Source organism: Glycine max, chromosome 3 (assembly GCF_000004515.6).
Source record: "Glycine max cultivar Williams 82 chromosome 3, Glycine_max_v4.0, whole genome shotgun sequence".
NCBI classification, from domain to species: domain Eukaryota; kingdom Viridiplantae; phylum Streptophyta; class Magnoliopsida; order Fabales; family Fabaceae; genus Glycine; species Glycine max.
The window spans coordinates 30,178,183-30,198,421 of NC_016090.4; the positions used below are offsets into that span (position 1 = coordinate 30,178,183).

The window sequence follows — 20,239 nt, forward strand, 5'->3', positions numbered from 1 at the left end:
TTTCAATTTTATAAGGACAAAAAATGTGCCAAAAATTTTACAAGACAAATTCTAAATATTTGTATAAATTGGACGAAAAATATATTTTAACTAAAGGTGTTCAAATCTAGATCAATTCAAAATAAAAATATAAAATCGCTAAAAGAAAATAAAAACTGAACCAAATCGATTTTTTTTATTTGTTTGGATGTTTTTTTCTCAAATTGGTTGGTTCGTTTCGATTTGTGTTTTTGAAATTGAACTAAATAGTAACACTTATACTAATTTAGTGTTATGCATTTTATGTTGCACTACTTGAGTTTCACATTAGTTTTGTATTGTTATGTATATGAAACTTATACAATATTTATTATTTTATATTTGAGGTGATTTTTTAAGATGTGATTTAAAATAGATAAAATTTTATAAATTTTTACTATATCAGATTTAACATATTAATAAGTTCAATAATTTTTTTACTGAAATTTTATTTAAAATATGAAAAGAAAATATATAAATTTTAATGAAATAATATTTTAACAAAAATCAAAAAATTGAACTTAATTAAACTATAAAATATTAATTTGATTTAAAATTTTATTTTAAATGAAAATTAAAATGAATCACACATATTTTTTAAATTTGATTTGAATGACTTTTTTTTGATGAAAAATTAAATTAAACCGAGTTGCAAACAACCCTAGTTTTAGCCTTAATTAAAGTAAACATATGCATTGTTGAGTTGGGGGGAATAGGAGGGGGCAAATTGAGTTGGGTGTTGGAAAGGCAGAGCAAGAGGAGTAACATAATCAAACATGGCGGTTAGGCAAAGAGCCGTGTCTGCACTTCCAACTCTTCTACGCACTCTCCGCAAAGAACCTTTGAAGCCTCGCAACCACGCACACGTCAATGCCTTGCCCTCTCTTCGACGCGCTTTCTCTTTGTACGATCAGATCAACCTCATCGATCAAGTCCCCGAAGACCAGCTCCGATTTCAAGGGTTCCTACCAACCCATCATCTCCCCCCCCCCCCCCCCTCCCTTTTCAATTCTCAAGTTTTAAATTTTAAATCCCATGACATGACATAGTATAGCAAATGTTTGATGCTGGGACTTAACTTTATTGCAGTTTTTTGGGGTTTTCTACTCATTCTGGAAAATGAGGTGTTTTAAATTTTGATTTTTTTAATATGGGGTTCAAGGAGGAGAGTTGAATGTGAAATGGGTTTTGTAGAATAGTCTTAAATAACATCGTGATATGTTTTTATGTTATAGCAAAAGATTGATGCAGGAACTTAACTTAGTTTCAATTTCTTTGTTCCCTTCTGTCTTTTGGGGTTTTTCTTCTCATTCTGGAAAGTAGGGTGTTTTAAATTTTTATTTTGTCAATATGGGGTTCATGTTACAGAAATGTAGTAGAATTGATAGTGAAATGGCATGTAGCATATAATTTCTGCAGGGACTTAACATGGTTTTTATTTTTTTATTTTTTTTTATTTCAATTTTTGTAGGTATAATGATACGGGGTTTACTGTAAATGGGGTTGAATACGAAGGAAGCTTGCTTTGTGTTGGAAATTTGCTCATGTCTTGGAAACCTAAGAAGTTTTCAGAGATCACTGCCGATAGGTTTGTTTGTTCTATTCCCCTTGTTTCTTCTCCCTATTCATTGTTAGTAACATTTTTATTTAAATAAGCACTTTTTGCATTGTCCTGATCCTTACAACTTCTCAATTCCTTTCACGAATGAAACTGTGGTAATTTTGTCTTTTTGGTGTATTTAGTGTTTGTCCTGAAACTGATTCTTTATATCTAAAGTTGAAGGAGTGCAGTGGTAACTGTGCTGCCTTAGTAATCCAAGTTCAAAGTTTCGAATTTACTTTTGAAGCTTGAAGAAAAATAGAAAAAAAAAAGAAGAAAATTTAACTTACGTTAACGCATAATATTTTTGAATATATTTGTACACCAGTAACATTATCTATCAGCAGAAAATAAAGAAACAACATAGAATATTAACCCGATTTCGAACTTAGGCAACTTGCACTCTCTTACTGTAACAAAGTTGATGTGGTATATTAAGCAGATAGCTACCAGCCTTTGACCTTTCTAGTTGCTTCACCTTAGAGGAAAATAAAGTGAGCTTGACCCAGGACACTGGACACCATTCCAATCAAAGGAAGAACTGTGAAATACTTATATTTTCAAAGAAACAACCAAATCTGCAATAGCTATCGGCCAAAAAATAGCCACTTGTGTGGAACACACATAAATGATGCTGAAAACAACTTTTAGGTCTGAACTTGAAAACCAAGCAAACACCAATGGAAAAGTTAGTATGCAAATAACATAGGTTAGCTTGAGATACAGCTGCCCAAATCAGGAATGAGTGAAGAACTTGGCAGGCAAGCACTTGTCTCAAAATCTATTCAACACCAAGTGATGTGACATGACATGCTCTCCCATGTTTTGGCATGTGAACACGTGAGCAAATGGTGGCTTTTGCAAAGTTACTCATGCTTCTGATTCTCTGTGGTTCTTTATTTTCTCCTATTTACTCTGTTTTGCAGGAGATCTTATTCATCCACTTGTATTATTTGCATTTCTCTCATTAAGTTCCTTTCTTTAATCTTTTGATTACCACTGCCACTTTCTAAGTTGTGTTAAATTCTTAAATTCCTTTGGGGAGGGAGAGTATTTATAATGTGTTTATTTTCTCTTAATATTTATTTTTTTATCCTCAGAATTAAGAATACGAGAAATGGAATGTGTGCATCATATCCGTTATAGTTATGATGTGAAACAGGCAAAGAAACAACAAGAAATGGATAAATTATAACATTCTACTTCCATCTCTGCTTCTTTTAGGGGAATATGCATTAATTGTCTCGCTTTAATATCTTATTTATTGTCAACTTGTTCCTTGATGCAGCTTGTCAATCTTCCAAATAGTTCGCCCTATTCCAGGTTGGTTTTTTTAGTTGACATTCTTTTCTTTCCTTGACTTTCTCTTTTCCCATTTTTTGGTACAGGTCTACTTTTCCTTTTATATTTTGGGATTAGGCAGGGATACTTTATAACCTGTTATTATATGGATGAAAAAAAATATTGAATTCATGGATTACTTTCTAATGCACTTCAAAATGCAATTGACGTTTTTAAGTGTTAAGTTAGGAACTTAAACTAAAGTGGATACATATCTCACTGTCACAATTCATGCAATTAGTTGAAGTAATATCATTTTGCTATCTTGTGAATTTATCTAATTCTCTTTTATACTGTTCTATCTCTCTCTCTCTCTGTATATCTCTGATATATTGTTCCCTACCTAGCTAATTAGTAATTACTTTAAGTTAATTACAAGACATTGCCTTTTCTTATTATATTATTTATTAAATGCCATGATTACCTATCAAATTGCTTCTCATCTATATTAACTGACACTGGGAAGAATTATTTGCCAGAGATTTTGATTATTGGCTGTGGAAAGAACATTCAACATGTAGATCCTGAACTTAGACGGTTTATTCGGTCTACTGGCATTAAGCTAGAAGCTGTTGATTCGGTATGTATGATTTGGTTTTATTTATGAGATCTGTGCTTGGCTTTAGTTCGTGTAACATTGTTGGTAGTATTCATTATGTTTTAACTATTAAGTAATCTAAGTAAAATAGCAGATAGATCCTTAGTTGTGGGTACAAAAGGGTACATGGGAACTACTAAACGTGCCTAAGATTTTGAAAGGAAATGGATTTGAAGAAGATGGAGAGAAGAACCTGATGGCTGAGGCCCATCTTTCTTCCCCTAAATCCCAAAATTCTTATCACCTGATTTCTTAGGTTTCCTTTTTTGGGGGTGTGGGGGAGGAAGGGATGGATAAGTGTGCGCCTTTCTTATTTTATTTCTTCATTATCAATTTTTAAGTGATCCCTATTGCCTTTTTCCTTGTTTAGTTGGAACATAATACATGAGGGCTATATTGGGTTTTTTAAACTATATAGCCAAACAATGGAGTGTTGCTTATTGTTCCTACCCTTTTGATTCAATGCTTTTATGTTTATCCCTTCTCATTTTCTCCAAAGCTTACAATCATAAGTAGTAAGTACATTTTAAAAATAGGTGTTTATGGTTATTTTATTAAAGTGCAATTGATATTTGCATAGTTCAATGCCAACTCAATGCTAATTAAGGAGAAAATGCTTTGGGACACATGTTACAGTATAAGAGGCAAGTTAACATGGTTTTGTGAGTTGTGTCAACATACCTGTCTACAATTATGTACCATCATTTTTCTGAACTTATCCTTTTAGGTGTATTGTGAGAGTTCTGTCAGTTTAAAACTTTTACACCTCAACTACTTAGAAATTACCCCAAGTTATGATTTTCAAAGTAATTCTTATAATAAACTATTTTACCATACCTGACAATCCATAACAGGATGACTTAGTAAAAGATCTTTATACTCTTGAGTGTATTCTAATTAAATTCTTCTTACTATTACTTAGAGAAACGCAGCATCAACTTACAACATACTGAATGAAGAAGGTCGAATTGTGGCTGCTGCACTTCTTCCACACGGAGTTTCTTCATGAAGCTTGGACTTGTATTCTTAGTAGCCAACAATTGCTCCAAAGATGTTCACCTCAATGCCACAAAATTTTTTAGCCCAAGTCCTTGGGACATGCTTTGATTTTCCATTTAGAAAGTTTTGACATAGTAATAGGACAATGTGAATTAAACTCAAGTGAGTCCTTTGACGTCTGCTGAAGTTTTCAAATGTAATAAGGAGAATTAAAATGTACAGAGTGCAGTAAATCCCTGCAAATTTGGACTCTAATGACTGGCTGTTTGGTTTTAATGCTATCTTACTTTGTTAGAGTTGAAAAGAAAACTGTATAATTTTACTATTCTTCAATCAACCCTTTATTTGGATGAGAAAAAAAGGAAATGGAGAAGAGAGAAAATATGAACAATGTGTTTTTTTTTGTTGAAGAGAAAATAAAGAGAAAACAAAGCAAAAAACTTTTAGAAATAAAGATTCACATTTTTCTTTTTTTCCTCATTTTCTCTTTATTTCAAAATTCAAGATTTTCTAGCTTTCATCGTTTTTTTCCTCTGAAACATACAGAGGGTTAACGTTAACTTTATTCTACTGGTTTTTGAAATAAAAATTTGATTTTGATTGGAGTATAATATAAAAAATTCTTGTGATATTATTCTTAAGCTGTATCCATTCCTTAAAGAGCTTGAAGTTCATATAGCAACTGATGATTAAAATTGGTAGACTTTGTGGTTTGAGCACAGCTACTTGGTTGAGTCGTAATTTAATGATCCTCCAATCTAAATCCTTGACTATTTAAAGTAAGAAAACTTGGACATAACATGATAAAGAGGTCCTCCTTTTCATTTATAGAGTTACTACTACAACTTAACTTATGTACATATTATTTAATTAATTGAACTAGATTGTTTTACTGTAATAAATATGTGTTTTATGATGAGGTGGTCCTTCTATCTAGAGTTGTGCAACTTAAAACAAAAATATATTTCAACAATATTTATTATAATAGTCTAAATTATAACTATTTATTATAAACTAATTTCTTATAATAATTTTTACTGCAATTAAATTTGTTACACCTAAATTTGTTGTAATTAGATTTGTTGAAACAAATAAATATAATATGATTCATTAATATTATAAACATGACAGAAAAAATAAATATGAAAAAAGGTGAAATAAATAACAATATATCAAACAATTTTAAATTTTTTTATTGATTTTGATCGATTCGGTTCGATTTTGATTCAAATATATAAATGACTCAACTCAAACTGTTCATGGAATCAATTTGGATTCCCGGATTACCCATACCCACAAACACCCTTTCTTACATTTGGATAGAGAATTTTAATTGAGGAAAATAATTTATCAGAGAATTTGAATTTCTATAATTTAAAATTCAATGTTTGAATGTTTTTTATGAAGAATTTAAAATTTTGGAATTTTAAAACAGAATTTTAAACAACTAAAAATCTGGAATTTCAATTTCTTTCTAAGAGGTGAGAAATTGAAATTCTCTTCTTACAATCTTCTTCAAGAAACACGAGCTCCTAAAATATCAATCGAGTGTGAGCATAGAGGAACACGTATAACTAGCACACCAACCATATCTTCTCTTTTTTCATTCATTTTTTTCATCCTCATAATTTTAATTTTTTTATCCAAACACAAAATTTTGAAAATAAAAGAATTTCAATTGAAGTATTTGAAATTCTTAGAATTTAAAATTTCTCATAATTTTAAATTTCTCCATCCAAACACACTTCAATTGAAATTTTTTTATTTTCAAAATTTTGTGTTTGGATATAAAAAATTAAAATTATGAGAGTGAAAGAAAATGAATGCAAAGAGAAGAGAAGATATGGTTGATGTGCTTCCAAAGAGAAGAATATTGATGCTGCATGGGAAGTCGCATGGGAACCGGGACACGACGGCGTACACCACCATACCCAACCACAACATTCCGTCAACGACGCAAGGCATGATCCAAGTCCTCTGCACCGGCGAGCACCTCCACCGCATGATAGACAACGATGACTACTCCCCTGACTGACGGGTGCAATTCTATATGTTCCCCTACGCCTGCACCCGATCGACGCTCCGCGAACTCAGACAGTGTTTCTTGAAGAAAAGGATCATTGACGTGTGGAAAGAATCGCGAGTTTGAGAACGAGATTTCAGGAACTTTCAGGTAGAAGAGATGATGAAGGTTATAAAAGAAATAAACAAACGTTTTAGAAGGTTCTTCTATCAAGGAAAGAATTTCAACTTCTCACCTTTTAGAAGGAAATTAAAATTTCATATTTTTAGTTGTTTAAAACTCTGTTTTAAAATTCTAAAAATTTAAATTCTTCGTAAAAATTTCGAAACACACTCTTATCTCATAGTATTTAGAGAATTCTTCATTGATGGTTGAGATGAGCTTCTTTTTACATGCTGAATGGCGTCAAATTCTTCGATTTGATGTCTATAATTGAAGATCTCATGGGTTCTGTCAACAAAATACCTTTCTTTCATCTTCATATTCACATACACTTCTTTCCTTATAGGTTTACTATATCAGTATAAATTAAAAAATATAATTGAGTTCTTGATTTTTTTTTAATTTTGTAATTAGGTCCTAAAATCACTGTAAATTGTTATTTTTCTAGCAGTTTTAAGTTGTGTTAAACTAAACTTCAAGAAATCAATTATAAAATTATAGAAGATCAAAGACCAAAATTATATATCTTTATAGATTTAATTAAAAGTTTTCAAAAAAGTATAGGAATAATATATTACAAATTTCCAAAAAAACATATTTCATCCAAAATGACATATTTTCTTTATGTCACACCATTTATTATACATCCTAGTTATACTTGCTTCTTTCTCAGAGTGGTAAAATTTTATGGCAGAAAAATAATATTTCTCAAAAATCTTATTTTTTTCTATTTCAAAATAATAGTAATTTTAGATTATTTTACATAGGAAAAAAATAATAAATAGATAAAGGAAAAGGATATTTTTATAAAATTAATTTTATATTATCATTAGTTCTTTTATATATTTTGTTGTTTGTCATTAATATTATAAAAAATATAAATAAAATAATATAATTAATGTTATCTTAAAAAATTAAAATAATAATTATTTTAGGATATTTTTTTCTCTTACATCATGATTACAACGGAGGAAATATGATTTTTAATAAATTTTTGGGAATGTCTTGTGAAGAAAAACTTAAGCAGGCAAATGCAGTAAAAAATAAATGAAATGAAATGAAAAAAAAATATATACATATAAATAAGAAACCCAATCTGAAATTGAGCATCGAGTCCAAAGGTTTCGAAACGCAATGTCCACTCTGCTTCACTCCGCTCCCACTTCTTCTCCTTCCTTCTCTCGGATCACCACTCCTCGTTTCGCTTTCGCTCCAATCACTGGCATCTCTCTCCGAAACGGCGTCGTAAGTAACAAAACCTTTCATTCCTCTTCGTTTCATTGATTTGTTATTCACTCGGAAGTGTTTGACGAAACGCGCGTTTGATAACCGAACGAAGAATTTTGGTTTCAGCGTAGCAAGGCGATCGAAGCAGTGAAGTTGGAGAATGGAAGGCCGAGCGCGAGCGAGTTCGTAGTCAGCGGAAGCGGAAACGCAATTCCGAGTTACGTCGTGGCGCCAAACGCGCGTGTTCAGGATTTGGTTAACCGAAACGACACTCGCCTCCGGATATTCTCCGGCACTGCCAATCCGGCTCTTGCTCAGGTCGCGGTTCTTAAAACGATTCGTGTTTTTGCTGTTGGAAATTTGGAGCAGTGAAATTAGTGTTTAGTTTTGATCGTAGGCTGTGTTTGGATATACGAAGTGTGATGACTGAATGAAATTATAGTTCATACTTCACATCATTGTAACTTTGGAATATAGGAGGCTTTTAGTGTTGTTCGTTAGGTGCTTATCAGAATTAGTCCTGTTTGGATAAACTTTTCTAGCAGAACTTAGGTAAGAAGAAAATAATAAGATAAAATGGATTAAGCTTCTCTTGTAAGTTAAAATCAATTTATGTATCTCAGCCTTTAGATAAGTTAGATGAGAGAACTTCTATAAAAGTCAAAGTACGTAAGTTGAATTTTTTGATCATTTACATAAGTTGAATTTAAGTTATAGGAGAAGTTTAATTCATTTTATTTTCTTGTTTTCTTTTATCAAATAGGAAATTTTATCCGAACAGAGTCTTAGAGTACTTAGAGTTTTACCTCAGTAGTCCATGTAATAAAATTTTGCATTGAAGAGTTGGTTATTGAGGTGACGCACCAAAAGCACATAAGGAACTCTATCTAAGTTTGTTTGGGAAGTGAATAAAATGGTAAGGCATAAGCACGTGTATGTTTAGTAGTTGGCTGGATGTGCATGCTCTACGAGACAAAGAACAATGGGCTTGATTTGTGTGGTATGATTTCCCAAACATGTGGAAATTTGTTGCTTTCATGAACTGTGTTCTGAACTCAATACAAATGGAGCATAAGGAGATTAGTAAATAATAAATTGATTTAATCCCATGCCTCCCATATTGGGCAATAAAAAGAGGTATTGGATGGAAAGAGATGGAAATGGAATAGATACCTTTAGACCATCGATAGGTTTCATTTCATTCCATCTTATATATGGAAATTTGTGTGCAAACTATTTCCTAAAGTTTTTGTACCTTTTTTAAGGGTAAACTACTCTGCAGTTCTGATTAGCATGCTATTTGATAGAAATTACAATTGTTTTTTGGCTAGCTTAGGGTGAATAGAATTTCTTTTTTGTTTTTTCATTTTCATCTGATGTATTTTTGTTAATGAATGATTGCAAAAAGATCAACTTGTTTTCTGTTTCCAAGATTTTGTTGTGGTTTAACATTTTTTTTGCAAATTATTTAAGCTAGAAACAATGTGAAAATAAGGTGATATTTTCGTAATTATTAGTGAAAACATGTTAGTTAAAATTGAAAATGGAAGCTAAACCAAACACCACTCTTTTTTATTTTCCATTTCTTGTTGTGCTCTATTTTTGTGTTTTATGTAAAATGGAAGTAATCTTTTTGGTCTGTAATGAATGCATATACTGTATAGTACTCCTTTAATATACTTTTGTTGTTTATTAATATTTGAAGTCTTATGTTATACACCAGATAGTCTCTAATTATTTCTGAAATGTTTGATTTTGCATGTATTTAAGTAGGAAATTGCATGCTACCTGGGCCTGGAGCTAGGAAAAATTAAGATAAAGCGTTTTGCTGATGGTGAGATATATGTCCAGCTGCAAGAGAGTGTCAGGGGGTGTGATGTGTTTCTTGTGCAGCCCACATGTCCTCCTGCAAATGAGAATCTTATGGAGCTTCTCATAATGATTGATGCCTGCAGGAGGGCTTCAGCCAAAAATATTACTGCTGTCATTCCATATTTTGGATATGCCAGAGCTGATAGAAAGGTCTGTTTGTCAGCTTACATATGCATTTATATTTATTATTTCTGATGAAGTTTTGTCCTTCTTATTCCACCATATTCTCCCCAGGCTTGTCTTGTAATTGTGTTTTTGTTACTAAGTTACATAAATTCTGATACAATTATCCATTAACCAGAATATGTCAGTTTTCTAAAAACATAAGATACAGGTATGATAGAATAGAACATATCAATAACAAGATGTAAAAAACAGATTTATTACATAAAACTCATATCTGAAGCTTCTTAACCTTTGAATGTGATCCATTTTATTAGTTATTGCAGTTTGTAACATTTCTAACACTGATTATGATTAGTGCTTCCTCCCATTTCATTAGTTTCTATCTCAATTGGTAATAAGCCCAAAGAGGAGACTTTTTGTCAATCATCATTCATCAAATGTTTTGAAAACCGGACCGGACTGGCCGGTTCCACCAGGAACCCCGAACACTCATAAAAAAAGGGACACATTTCATAACTGTTTAAACTGGTGAAAACCAAAGTTGAACCAGCACAGAGAACTAGTATCGAACCGGTCTTAATTTTTTTTTATTTTTAAGTTTTTATTTAATCTAATTTCTTTTTTAAAAATAAATAAAAATATATAAGTTAAATATTTCACATATGTATCAATTATTTTGTTTACTATTATTAATTTTATCAATATAACATATAATTTAGTCATTTCTACTAATTTATAATTTTTTAGATCCTAATTTTTTACAAGTTTAAATTTTTTTATTACTTAAAATATTATATAATATTAAAAAATATGAAAACGGTTCAATCACGGTTCAACTACGGTTGAACCATTGAACCTTTAACCAGTACCTTCATTGATTCAGTCATGGTCCAGTTTTAAAAACCTTGATTTTTAAAAGCATTTTTAGAATGGTGGCTAAAATAAGTAATTATTTCCTTAAAATAAGCTGAATCGGACACATACAAAGGCTCATGTATGACTTCGTATCTAATAATTTCCTTTGAGAGTTGATGAGAAAATATGCAAAACATACATTGGGCAATTGTGCCTTCAAGAAGAAAATGAAAAAATTGCTAAAATACATTGAGAGCCAACTCAGCAATGAGTATCTGTATCATAGGTGCTTATAATATGAATATACTAGTCATTTTGGTGTATTTGTGCATCGTTGCTTGGTTGTAATGATGTTATCTAAGTCACTAGAACCACCACATTCTATTTGTAACTGCAAAAATGCAATGGCTGAATTTATAAAATTGTTAGCTCTAAATATGTTACCTAGCATTATTTGTATAGTGCTATAGAAAAATTGTCACAACTAAGGTTCATTATTTACTTAAAATATCCAACATCCAAATTAAGTTGAGTTTAATCATTATCTGCATCTACTGTTTCAGACCCAAGGACGTGAATCCATTGCTGCCAAGCTTGTAGCAAATTTAATTACAGAAGCAGGTGCAAATCGTGTACTTGCTTGTGACCTCCATTCTGGGCAGTCCATGGGCTATTTTGATATTCCAGTTGATCATGTGTATGGCCAGGTAACGGATTATTATGTCACTAGCATATAGTAATAGCATGGAAGAATAAAAAGCATTTAATCTATTAAACTCAAACAAACATGGCTTGGATGTGTTGTATATTTGTAATTTGTAATTGATAGTCCATCCAATAATTTGTTAATTTATTGTATTTATGCATCTCAAGTCTGAATTGAAATGAAGGGACAACCTTCTGGAAACATGCTTATTCTACTGTTTATAGTTATATGATCATTTAAATTTACGATTTCTGTAGTAAAGAAACTTCAAATCTAGTTTTCTTTAGACGTGCTAAAATCTTCTATTGTTTTATTTTTCCCAGTTCAGTCACACATGGACTCTAATGTTTTGCTTGACATCGCTCTCTTATTAATAGACCTTTGAGCTACCCATATGGTATCTTTTTGATTGGTTATTTGCTGTTGAGCTACCCATATGGTATCATTTAAATTTACGATTTCTGTAGTAAAGAAACTTCAAATCTAGTTTTCTTTAGACGTGCTAAAATCTTCTATTGTTTTATTTTTCCCAGTTCAGTCACACATGGACTCTAATGTTTTGCTTGACATCGCTCTCTTATTAATAGACCTTTGAGCTACCCATATGGTATCTTTTTGATTGGTTATTTGCTGTTGAGCTACATAAATTTTGGGATGGAGACCCTTGCAATTTTATTATATCAAATGTTGTTTTGGGGGCGGGTTAGATTAAACAAATGTTGATCTTATTGCTAATGCGTAATTGTAACAATGATTGTGATTAGTGGCAATATGAGAAGTATCTGGCCTGTGCTGCTGTTCAGTTTGTCTAAGAAAATAGAATGTTTAACTGCAAGATGTATGTTGAAGTCTAAGCTTGTATGGTTCTTGAGAAGGTGGATTTGTTAATATTTGGGGTTAGCAAATTGATGTTCTTGGAGGATTTCCAGTACTCCTGTGTAACACTATTATAGGAAAACATATAATATAGTATTCCAATTGGTACCTGTCATTTTCTATAAAAGTAGTTGAGATCTGCTAGTGCTAATGATATTCACTTTGTATTGAATTTTATTAATGATAGATTGACCAGAAGTTCTCACCTTGAAACTGTAAATGTAATTTGCTTCAGTGGTTATTTATATGTTCTTTTGTGCCACTGCCAGCCTGTTATACTTGATTACCTTGCCAGCAAGACTATTTGTTCAGATGATTTGGTAGTTGTCTCGCCAGATGTTGGTGGTGTTGCCAGAGCACGTGCTTTTGCCAAAAAATTATCTGATGCTCCTTTAGCTATTGTTGATAAAAGGCGCCATGGGCATAATGTTGCTGAGGTATGATTCTTCGTAAGTTTGAGTTTAGACGTCTCAATTATAATGGTTCAGATTCAATTACTCAAAATAAGACTCTTGGTTGTATGAAATTGAAATATACAGAATTTGATGATTAGAATTTTTATGATATACAAATAATTTAGTATGAAATAAGACTCTTGGTAGAATGAAATATACAAATAAGACTTTTGGTAGTGTGTTAATTTTCCCATTTGCAAAGAGTGGTACCTTTGTTATTTTTGAGATCATATCAAATTGTCACATCTGTTAAGACCAACAACAATTTAAAATCAGGCTTGGGCAATATATAATCAACTAGACCAATGGTTGAACTAAATGACATCATATTTATTAAATTATTTCAGTTCTTTCACCCACCCAGCCAAACATATATACATCTAGATGCTTAGAATTGTACCATTGTTATAAAGATTCAGGTATCAGTGGAATATGTAAGCAATTCATATACAACATCTTTTTCGATTATCAAGGGTTCTCTGAGGGTCGACCACTGACCAATGTTGTTCCCTTAAAACTGATGATAAATCATATCTTATAGTTCTAAATTAAAGAATCTATAGGCTTTGTAATTAGGTGAATCTCATCTTGCAGGTGATGAATTTGATTGGTGATGTAAGGGGAAAGGTAGCAGTTATGGTTGATGACATGATTGATACTGCTGGTAAGTTTGTTTAAAACTCTTGATGTGTGAGTGCAATAATGATAGTTTGTCTCTGACCATATAATCACTTTGATTAGTCCCTCAAGACTTGTGCATTTGCTTTTTCCTTCCTCTCTCATTATCATTACATTCTTTCAAGTAAAATGGATAATTTTTTCTTTCTTTCTTGGTAAATGGTACGTAGTAAACTTCTGCCGAATTATATCCAAAGTGATAATTCATGTTGTTGAGAAACTGACAAACTGTATCATTATAGATTAGCAAGATTCTTTATTTTAGCTTCAGCAAAGGTAATTTTAAGTTTGAGTAGTAAAGTTGGAGGTCTGTTGCTCTTGGTTTTCAGTCACTTAATCAATAAATGTGCTTTATGTGATACATTTCCTATTTACTTTGTCTTTTGAAGTAGTTGTACACAAATTAAGAAATGTAATTGATATTCTTGTTTACATTAAAATTATATTTAACTTCCTAATATATTCTTGTCGATTTAGGAGAGAGATGACACAACTGTGAAATCCTACTCAGGAATGTTGAACCTATGCTACCTCTCTTCTAAAATTACATTGCCATGGTTGGAGTTAGAATGAGAGAATCCAAATTCAGTTGTATTTGCTGTTGTGACATCCTCTTTTTATTTCTCATTCCTTGACATAGCGCCAATACATATATGAACTATTGACCAAGTGTAAAGAGTTTGATTCTTGCTCCTGTCTTCACATTTAGTTAAATTATTACACAATTATTCTGAGCTTGCACTTTGTCCAAAGTTGAGTGCTATGGGCTTTTGCTTGAGAGAGCATGTTAGAAATTAAAGTCATTTACTGCCACTGGTTCTATACCTAACAGCTTAAACTTCAAAAAGAGTTAGTTCCTTGGCAGTATACCTACCAGTCTATTCCTTCATTGTAATTGTTTTAGCTAAAAATTTTATGCCACAAGGGACAGCGTTCACTTCTAAGAGTCTTGTTTGCTTATTTCAATTCTTTGTCCTACTTCAGCATGTATGACTAGCAAAGTCTTATCAATGGTCCTCTCAATAAAATTTGATTTTGTCTTTAGGGACTATTGCCAAAGGTGCAGCTCTGTTGCATCAAGAAGGGGCAAGAGAAGTCTATGCATGCACTACACATGCTGTTTTCAGGTATAAGGGCTGATATATTTATAAATCTCTTATTTCAACTTATGGTATATAGCAAAACACTTTTATGGTGGCATTTTGTGGTGAATCTGCTACTATGGCCAATTATCATCAGATTGTTCTTGATGTTTATATTTGAGTTATTTGTTCATTATTTTGGCATATATCAGTTGACACAAGTTGTTTTGGTACAGAACTCAAGTTCTTTGATTCCTATTTACTTTGTTCATTTCCTTTCTGGCCTCTACACCTCCGACCCCAAATAAGGATTTTGTATTTGTGAAGATAGATAAGATTTCTAATGTTTGTTCTCTTCTTTTCGAGTGACATTGATGTATATATTATGTATGTATTGGAGTGATGGTTAACAGTACAAATGTAAAATGATGTCTTTTGAAGTTTTGATGCAAGGTATTTTACTCCTGACTTGTGCTCATTCTTGCCTTTGCAGTCCTCCTGCTATTGAGAGGTTGTCAAGTGGTTTGTTCCAAGAAGTTATCATAACTAATACAATTCCAGTGGCAGAACAGAACTATTTCCCTCAATTAACTGTCTTGTCGGTGGCAAACCTTCTGGGCGAGACTGTTTGGCGTGTTCATGATGATTGCTCAGTGAGTAGCATATTTCTGTAGAATAAGTTTAGTTAGTTATTTTTCATTCATGATATAGAGAAAACGAAACCACACTCAATACTCTTGCACATGCATGCTTGCATACATATATTTATCTATTTTTTTTTCTAACAAAATAATAAAAAAATTCGTTATGTTATACAGAATTGTGTCTTCCTGTTCATCACTAAATTGTATTGATAATTGCATGTTTAGTGTTAGATTTGATTTCTATTCAGAGTAGTATGTCGCCCTTTGCTCTTTTGTTAAACAAAATTTCAGTTAAGCTAGAACTTGTACTTTTGTATGGGATAGAGTGGGTGCCAAGACTAGATTTATATTGCAAACTTTTTTTCTTCTTTCTTTTATGTTTGTCAGGGTGGAATTGAACCTTATTCAAGTTTGGGCATTGATTGAACAATTTGTATCATTGGTATGCTCGTTCCAGCTTATGACACTGTGGTAACAAGCGGCAGAATTGTAAAGTCCATTCATAGTGAAAGCTTTTGTTTAAGTACGCCTTATAGAGGGCTGTCTCAGGAGATTTTTGTACGTACAAGATACATTTTATAGGGTATTGCAAATCCACACTGGAAGTAGCGTGGCGTCTCACTTTTTCCTTTACTACAGATTTAAGTCAAAATGGTGAATTTTACCACATGAATGGTATTGAATTGTGTGGCTATGTTCTCAGACATTTAATTCCTTGTCCTTGTGTATTCATAGCAAACAGTTTATTCAAAATTAAACCTGCTCAAGCATATATATGTTTTGCATACTTTGAAGTTTTGAATTATTTATTTATTTAAATGCAAACTAAAACGAACAATTTAACGTTAGTAAAATTGATTCTAATTATGCAAAGGGAAAATTATCGGGACCTCTAATTCCTTCGTTTCCCTTCAAACGGACAGGCATGTTGGTATGCATAGTTGTTTCTCGGGACTGAGTGGACTGCATGCAGTATTTTATACAATTGTTAAATACTTTATGTTTTTTGTTGAATTGTTTACTGTTAGGTATAATTGCAGGCTTAAATGTTTTTTTTTTCTTCAAATTTGGGCAAGTTAGATTTTTTATTTCTCATATTAAAACTTAATTTTTTTTTAGAAAGACACTTTTAATCCTCATCATAAAAAGCATTACAAAACCTTGCTTATATGGCTAAAGGTGTACAATCCTGCATGTGCCACGTGTATCTCCATGACTTGGTTTAATAGACACATGTTTTACTATGTAAGCATCATTTTGTTAAAAACCCTAATTTATTCAAAAAGAGAGATCACCTGGGCATGATATCTAGAGAGAGCAAGGAAGGTCAATGTTCATCACACAAGGGGTCTAGTCGTGCTTCACGAGTTTCAATCATGGTGTTTTCAACTCTTGATGTTAGTAGAGTATTGAGGTCTTTTGCCACAATGGTTTTGTTTTCGTTAAGGAGAAGATGAAGGTACTTTTTGTGTGGAGAATTTCGATAGTGAAGCAAACCATGGAAGAAGCTTTTGGAGATGTCTTAAATGAAATGTTTACATTTTGTTTTTTGATTTACATGACCAATATGTTTGTTTTTTGTCGGTGAAATTTGTATTAAAATAACCAAAATTCTTTCTTTGGATTTGTAGAAACCCAACTCGTGCAAGCTTTTTAAATGGGTAGATGAAGATGTAAAGGAGGATGAGGATGTAGAAGAGGAAGAGAAATGTAGGGATGAGACTCAGAAGCAACTTGAAGAGGCAAGAAAAGAAAATCATAAACTACATAAGAAGCTTGATGTTAAGAGAAGAAAAAGATCGATTCTGCTTTGTGTCGTAGGACTGTGTTTGGTAATCACATTATTCTCCTGTGTTGTGCGCGTGTGGAACTAAGTAGGGAGTTCCATAATGTGAGGATATACCAAGGGAAGGAAGTCTATTGGATTAGGATTTAAAAAAAAATTATAAAAAAAATTGTGTTATTTAATCAGAATTTTTAAATGTTATAAATAAATTTTGTGATATTCAATTAAAATTTTTAAGATTTTTTTAAAAAAGACAATAAAATCCGATGATATTCAATTAGGATTTTTTTTATAACTTATAAAAAGTCTTTTGGTATTAAAAAATATACAAACTTTGATGGATTGTTTTTTAAGAAGGATTTCATCAGATTTTTTAATATAAAACATCTATCAAATAATTTCATCAAAATCCTTGAAATTGTTAGATTTTTTTTATTGATTTCCAAACTTTATTTTCCTCTCATTACCCATATCTTCTTCTCTCTTTAATATTTTTGAAGATACGTGTGACGTATATATTTCTCTTTTTGGAATAAAATAAATATCAAATTAAATTAATGTTTGTCTTATATGCTAAGACTAATCATGCTTTCTTATACCGATTATACCCATCACATGTCTGATTCAATGTTTTTGTGAGTATCACCCTTAATTTCGTCATCCATATAACTTAATAACCCTTATACTAAATTTTCACCCTCACTACTCTCTTCTAGTATATGCCAATTATTGCATTTCCTTTGAACATGTCATTAGATTTATCATTGTAGTAATTAAAAAAAATAGAAAATCAACATATAATTTTAAATTTATTGTTCAAATTCAAAAGTGAGAAAGAGAGAATGTTATTGAAAGAAATGCTAGTATAAGAAGACATAAAGTTACAAAAAAAATAACTATTAAAAGATGAAAAAAATATATATTGACTTTACTTTTTTTTTATCCAAACTTCATAATTCCTTATTATTTTTTCACCAACTCTTGTAATTTTGAATATGTTTTTAAAAATTCATTTAATCCTTTCAAATCTTATAAATCTATAAAGTTCTTTGAAATCCTTTTAATTTTTATGATATAAATTCATTAAAATCCAAAACTATCATAAAAATCTTGTAAATAAATCTGATAAGTTATAATATTCCTACATAATCTTTAAAATCCACAACACTTTTTATGCTAATATAGTCTTTTAAAATCCTAATCTAATACACCCCAAAATCTAGAATAATAGATTTTGTATAAGGAGAATTCGGGAATTAGGCTAGGACATTGTGTTTTTCTATTAGGGGTAATAATATTTTAGTGTTATTTTAACATGTGTTGTCCAATTTTTTTTTTTTGGTACAATTTTACTGTCATTGTTGAAAGTATTTTGTAATTTTTATAAGATTTTATAATAAAATATATTTGATAAATTAATTACAATATATTTATGTAAAAAATTAGAATTATCATCTAAATATTCATCAACATATGTTATTCAAAATATATAATAAATTATATAATATATTTATTATATATGTGAAATTTTACAATAGACTCAAAATATTATCTTGTAATAAATATATTATTTAAATTATTATAGTATAAAAATTTCAACCACATAAAATAACTGTTATTGAACAAAATATTTATAAATTTATTTAAAATTATTTTATACAATTTCTAAAAGATTTTATAGGATTTAAAAGTAAAAACAAAAATGTTGTTGAGTTTTATGTGTGAGGTTGTGTTAAATACTCGGAGAAACAAATTTGTTGCCCGATTGTAGAATCTTTCATAAAAAAATAAAAACTAACTCAATTTATGATATTACTAATGAATTAATTTAAAAATATTTGTAGAAAATATTTAATAAATTGATTATATATTATGTGAAAAAATAATATTTTATGTAAATATTAATCTACAACTTTTTCATATTTGAAGTTGTTAAACATATTATTTTATAATAAATATATGAATTAATTATATTTAAATTAATATTTATTATAAAAATTTAACTTCATTATAAGCATTCTTTAAAAATAATTTATATAATTTCTTAGTAAAATAATTTTATAGGATTTCAAATTAAAATAAATATGGTTGAATCTTATATATGTAGTTGTGTTAAATATTTAGAGAGTTTTATAGCATATAATAATTTTATCTGATTCAAGGAAGATGGTCTCCTGTAAATGATATTTGTGATTTTTATCATAAAAATTTAATGTAGTTTATCATATTATTTATGAAATAATTTAAACATATTTTGTAACGAAAATATGTTTAATAAATTAATTATAATATAATTATTATATATTTATATAAAAATTTACATTATTATATATATGTTAATCAATAGAATTTTCATAAACGAAATCATTAAACATAGATCAAGCTTTTAGTTTTTAAGAAATATATTAAATAATTAAATTTAAATTAATTTTTCATATATATTTTTTAACATCATAATATAAAAAATTATATTTATAATACTATTAGAAATAAATTAATTTATGTATCATTAATATAAATAAATAAAATTAATATTAAGTTAAATTGTTTTAGTATAGTTATTACACAAATAGTCTATAAGTTTAAATATGAAGGAAGAAAACACGTAAAATAAAGGAAAGAAACGAAAAAGGAAATGTAAAAATGGATACGATGAAACATAAAAATAAAAAAAATAAAAAATTAAAATAATAAAAGAATGAAACAAATTAAAAGGAGAAAAATAGAAGAAAACGTAAAATGAAAGAAAAACATAAAAATTAAAAATGACACATATAAGAAAAAAGAAAAAATGTAAAAAAAAAATAAAAGTGTTCAAAACTGAAAAGTAAGAAAGAGAAAGTTGGGAGGAAATTTTTTCTCTCCATAAATGACACCTGTTCAATAGGGATTGATTTTCTCAGATTATATATTTCATTCAATTATAATTGTGAGAAATGTTTGAAAATAATTTACATTTTAATTTAACGTATCATTAATTATCTTTTTTTAGTTATATCTTTTATAATATTAATGGACAACAAAACCTATAAATGAATTAATAATAATATAAGGTTGATTTTATAAAATTATTAGTCTTTTTTATTTATTTATTATTATTTTTACTTTATATAAAATAATCTAAGACGATAATTATTTTGAGATGCCCTGAGTAAAGTGTATATACACGTCAACCCAAATTCCAAAGCCTG

The 20,239-nt window shown here is 30.0% G+C and overlaps 2 protein-coding genes across 4 annotated transcripts; both read left to right on the forward strand.

Moving 5' to 3' along the window:
* Nucleotides 1-723: 723 nt before the first annotated feature.
* Nucleotides 724-4,917, forward strand: LOC100816956 (uncharacterized). Its single transcript, NM_001253037.3, has 5 exons — nucleotides 724-979; nucleotides 1,490-1,606; nucleotides 2,907-2,941; nucleotides 3,439-3,539; nucleotides 4,480-4,917. The coding sequence occupies exons 1-5, from the start codon at nucleotides 795-797 to the stop codon at nucleotides 4,564-4,566; spliced, it is 525 nt and encodes a 174-aa protein (NP_001239966.1). The 5' UTR covers nucleotides 724-794; the 3' UTR covers nucleotides 4,567-4,917.
* A 2,912-nt stretch (nucleotides 4,918-7,829) lies between these two features.
* LOC100816430 (ribose-phosphate pyrophosphokinase 1) lies at nucleotides 7,830-17,267 on the forward strand. 3 transcript variants are annotated; one of them, XM_006576614.4, is made up of 9 exons: nucleotides 7,830-7,986; nucleotides 8,095-8,286; nucleotides 9,742-9,990; nucleotides 11,385-11,528; nucleotides 12,673-12,840; nucleotides 13,453-13,522; nucleotides 14,582-14,663; nucleotides 15,112-15,271; nucleotides 16,894-17,267. In XM_006576614.4, exons 1-9 carry the CDS (start codon nucleotides 7,876-7,878, stop codon nucleotides 17,134-17,136), a joined length of 1,419 nt encoding a protein of 472 aa, XP_006576677.2. In that variant the 5' UTR covers nucleotides 7,830-7,875; the 3' UTR covers nucleotides 17,137-17,267. The 3 variants fall into 3 exon arrangements, with proteins under 3 accessions (XP_006576677.2, XP_003521029.2, XP_006576678.2); XM_003520981.4 differs by lacking the exon at nucleotides 16,894-17,267 and adding an exon at nucleotides 15,650-16,032; XM_006576615.3 differs by lacking the exon at nucleotides 16,894-17,267 and adding an exon at nucleotides 15,720-16,032.
* The last annotated feature ends 2,972 nt before the right edge of the window (nucleotides 17,268-20,239 follow it).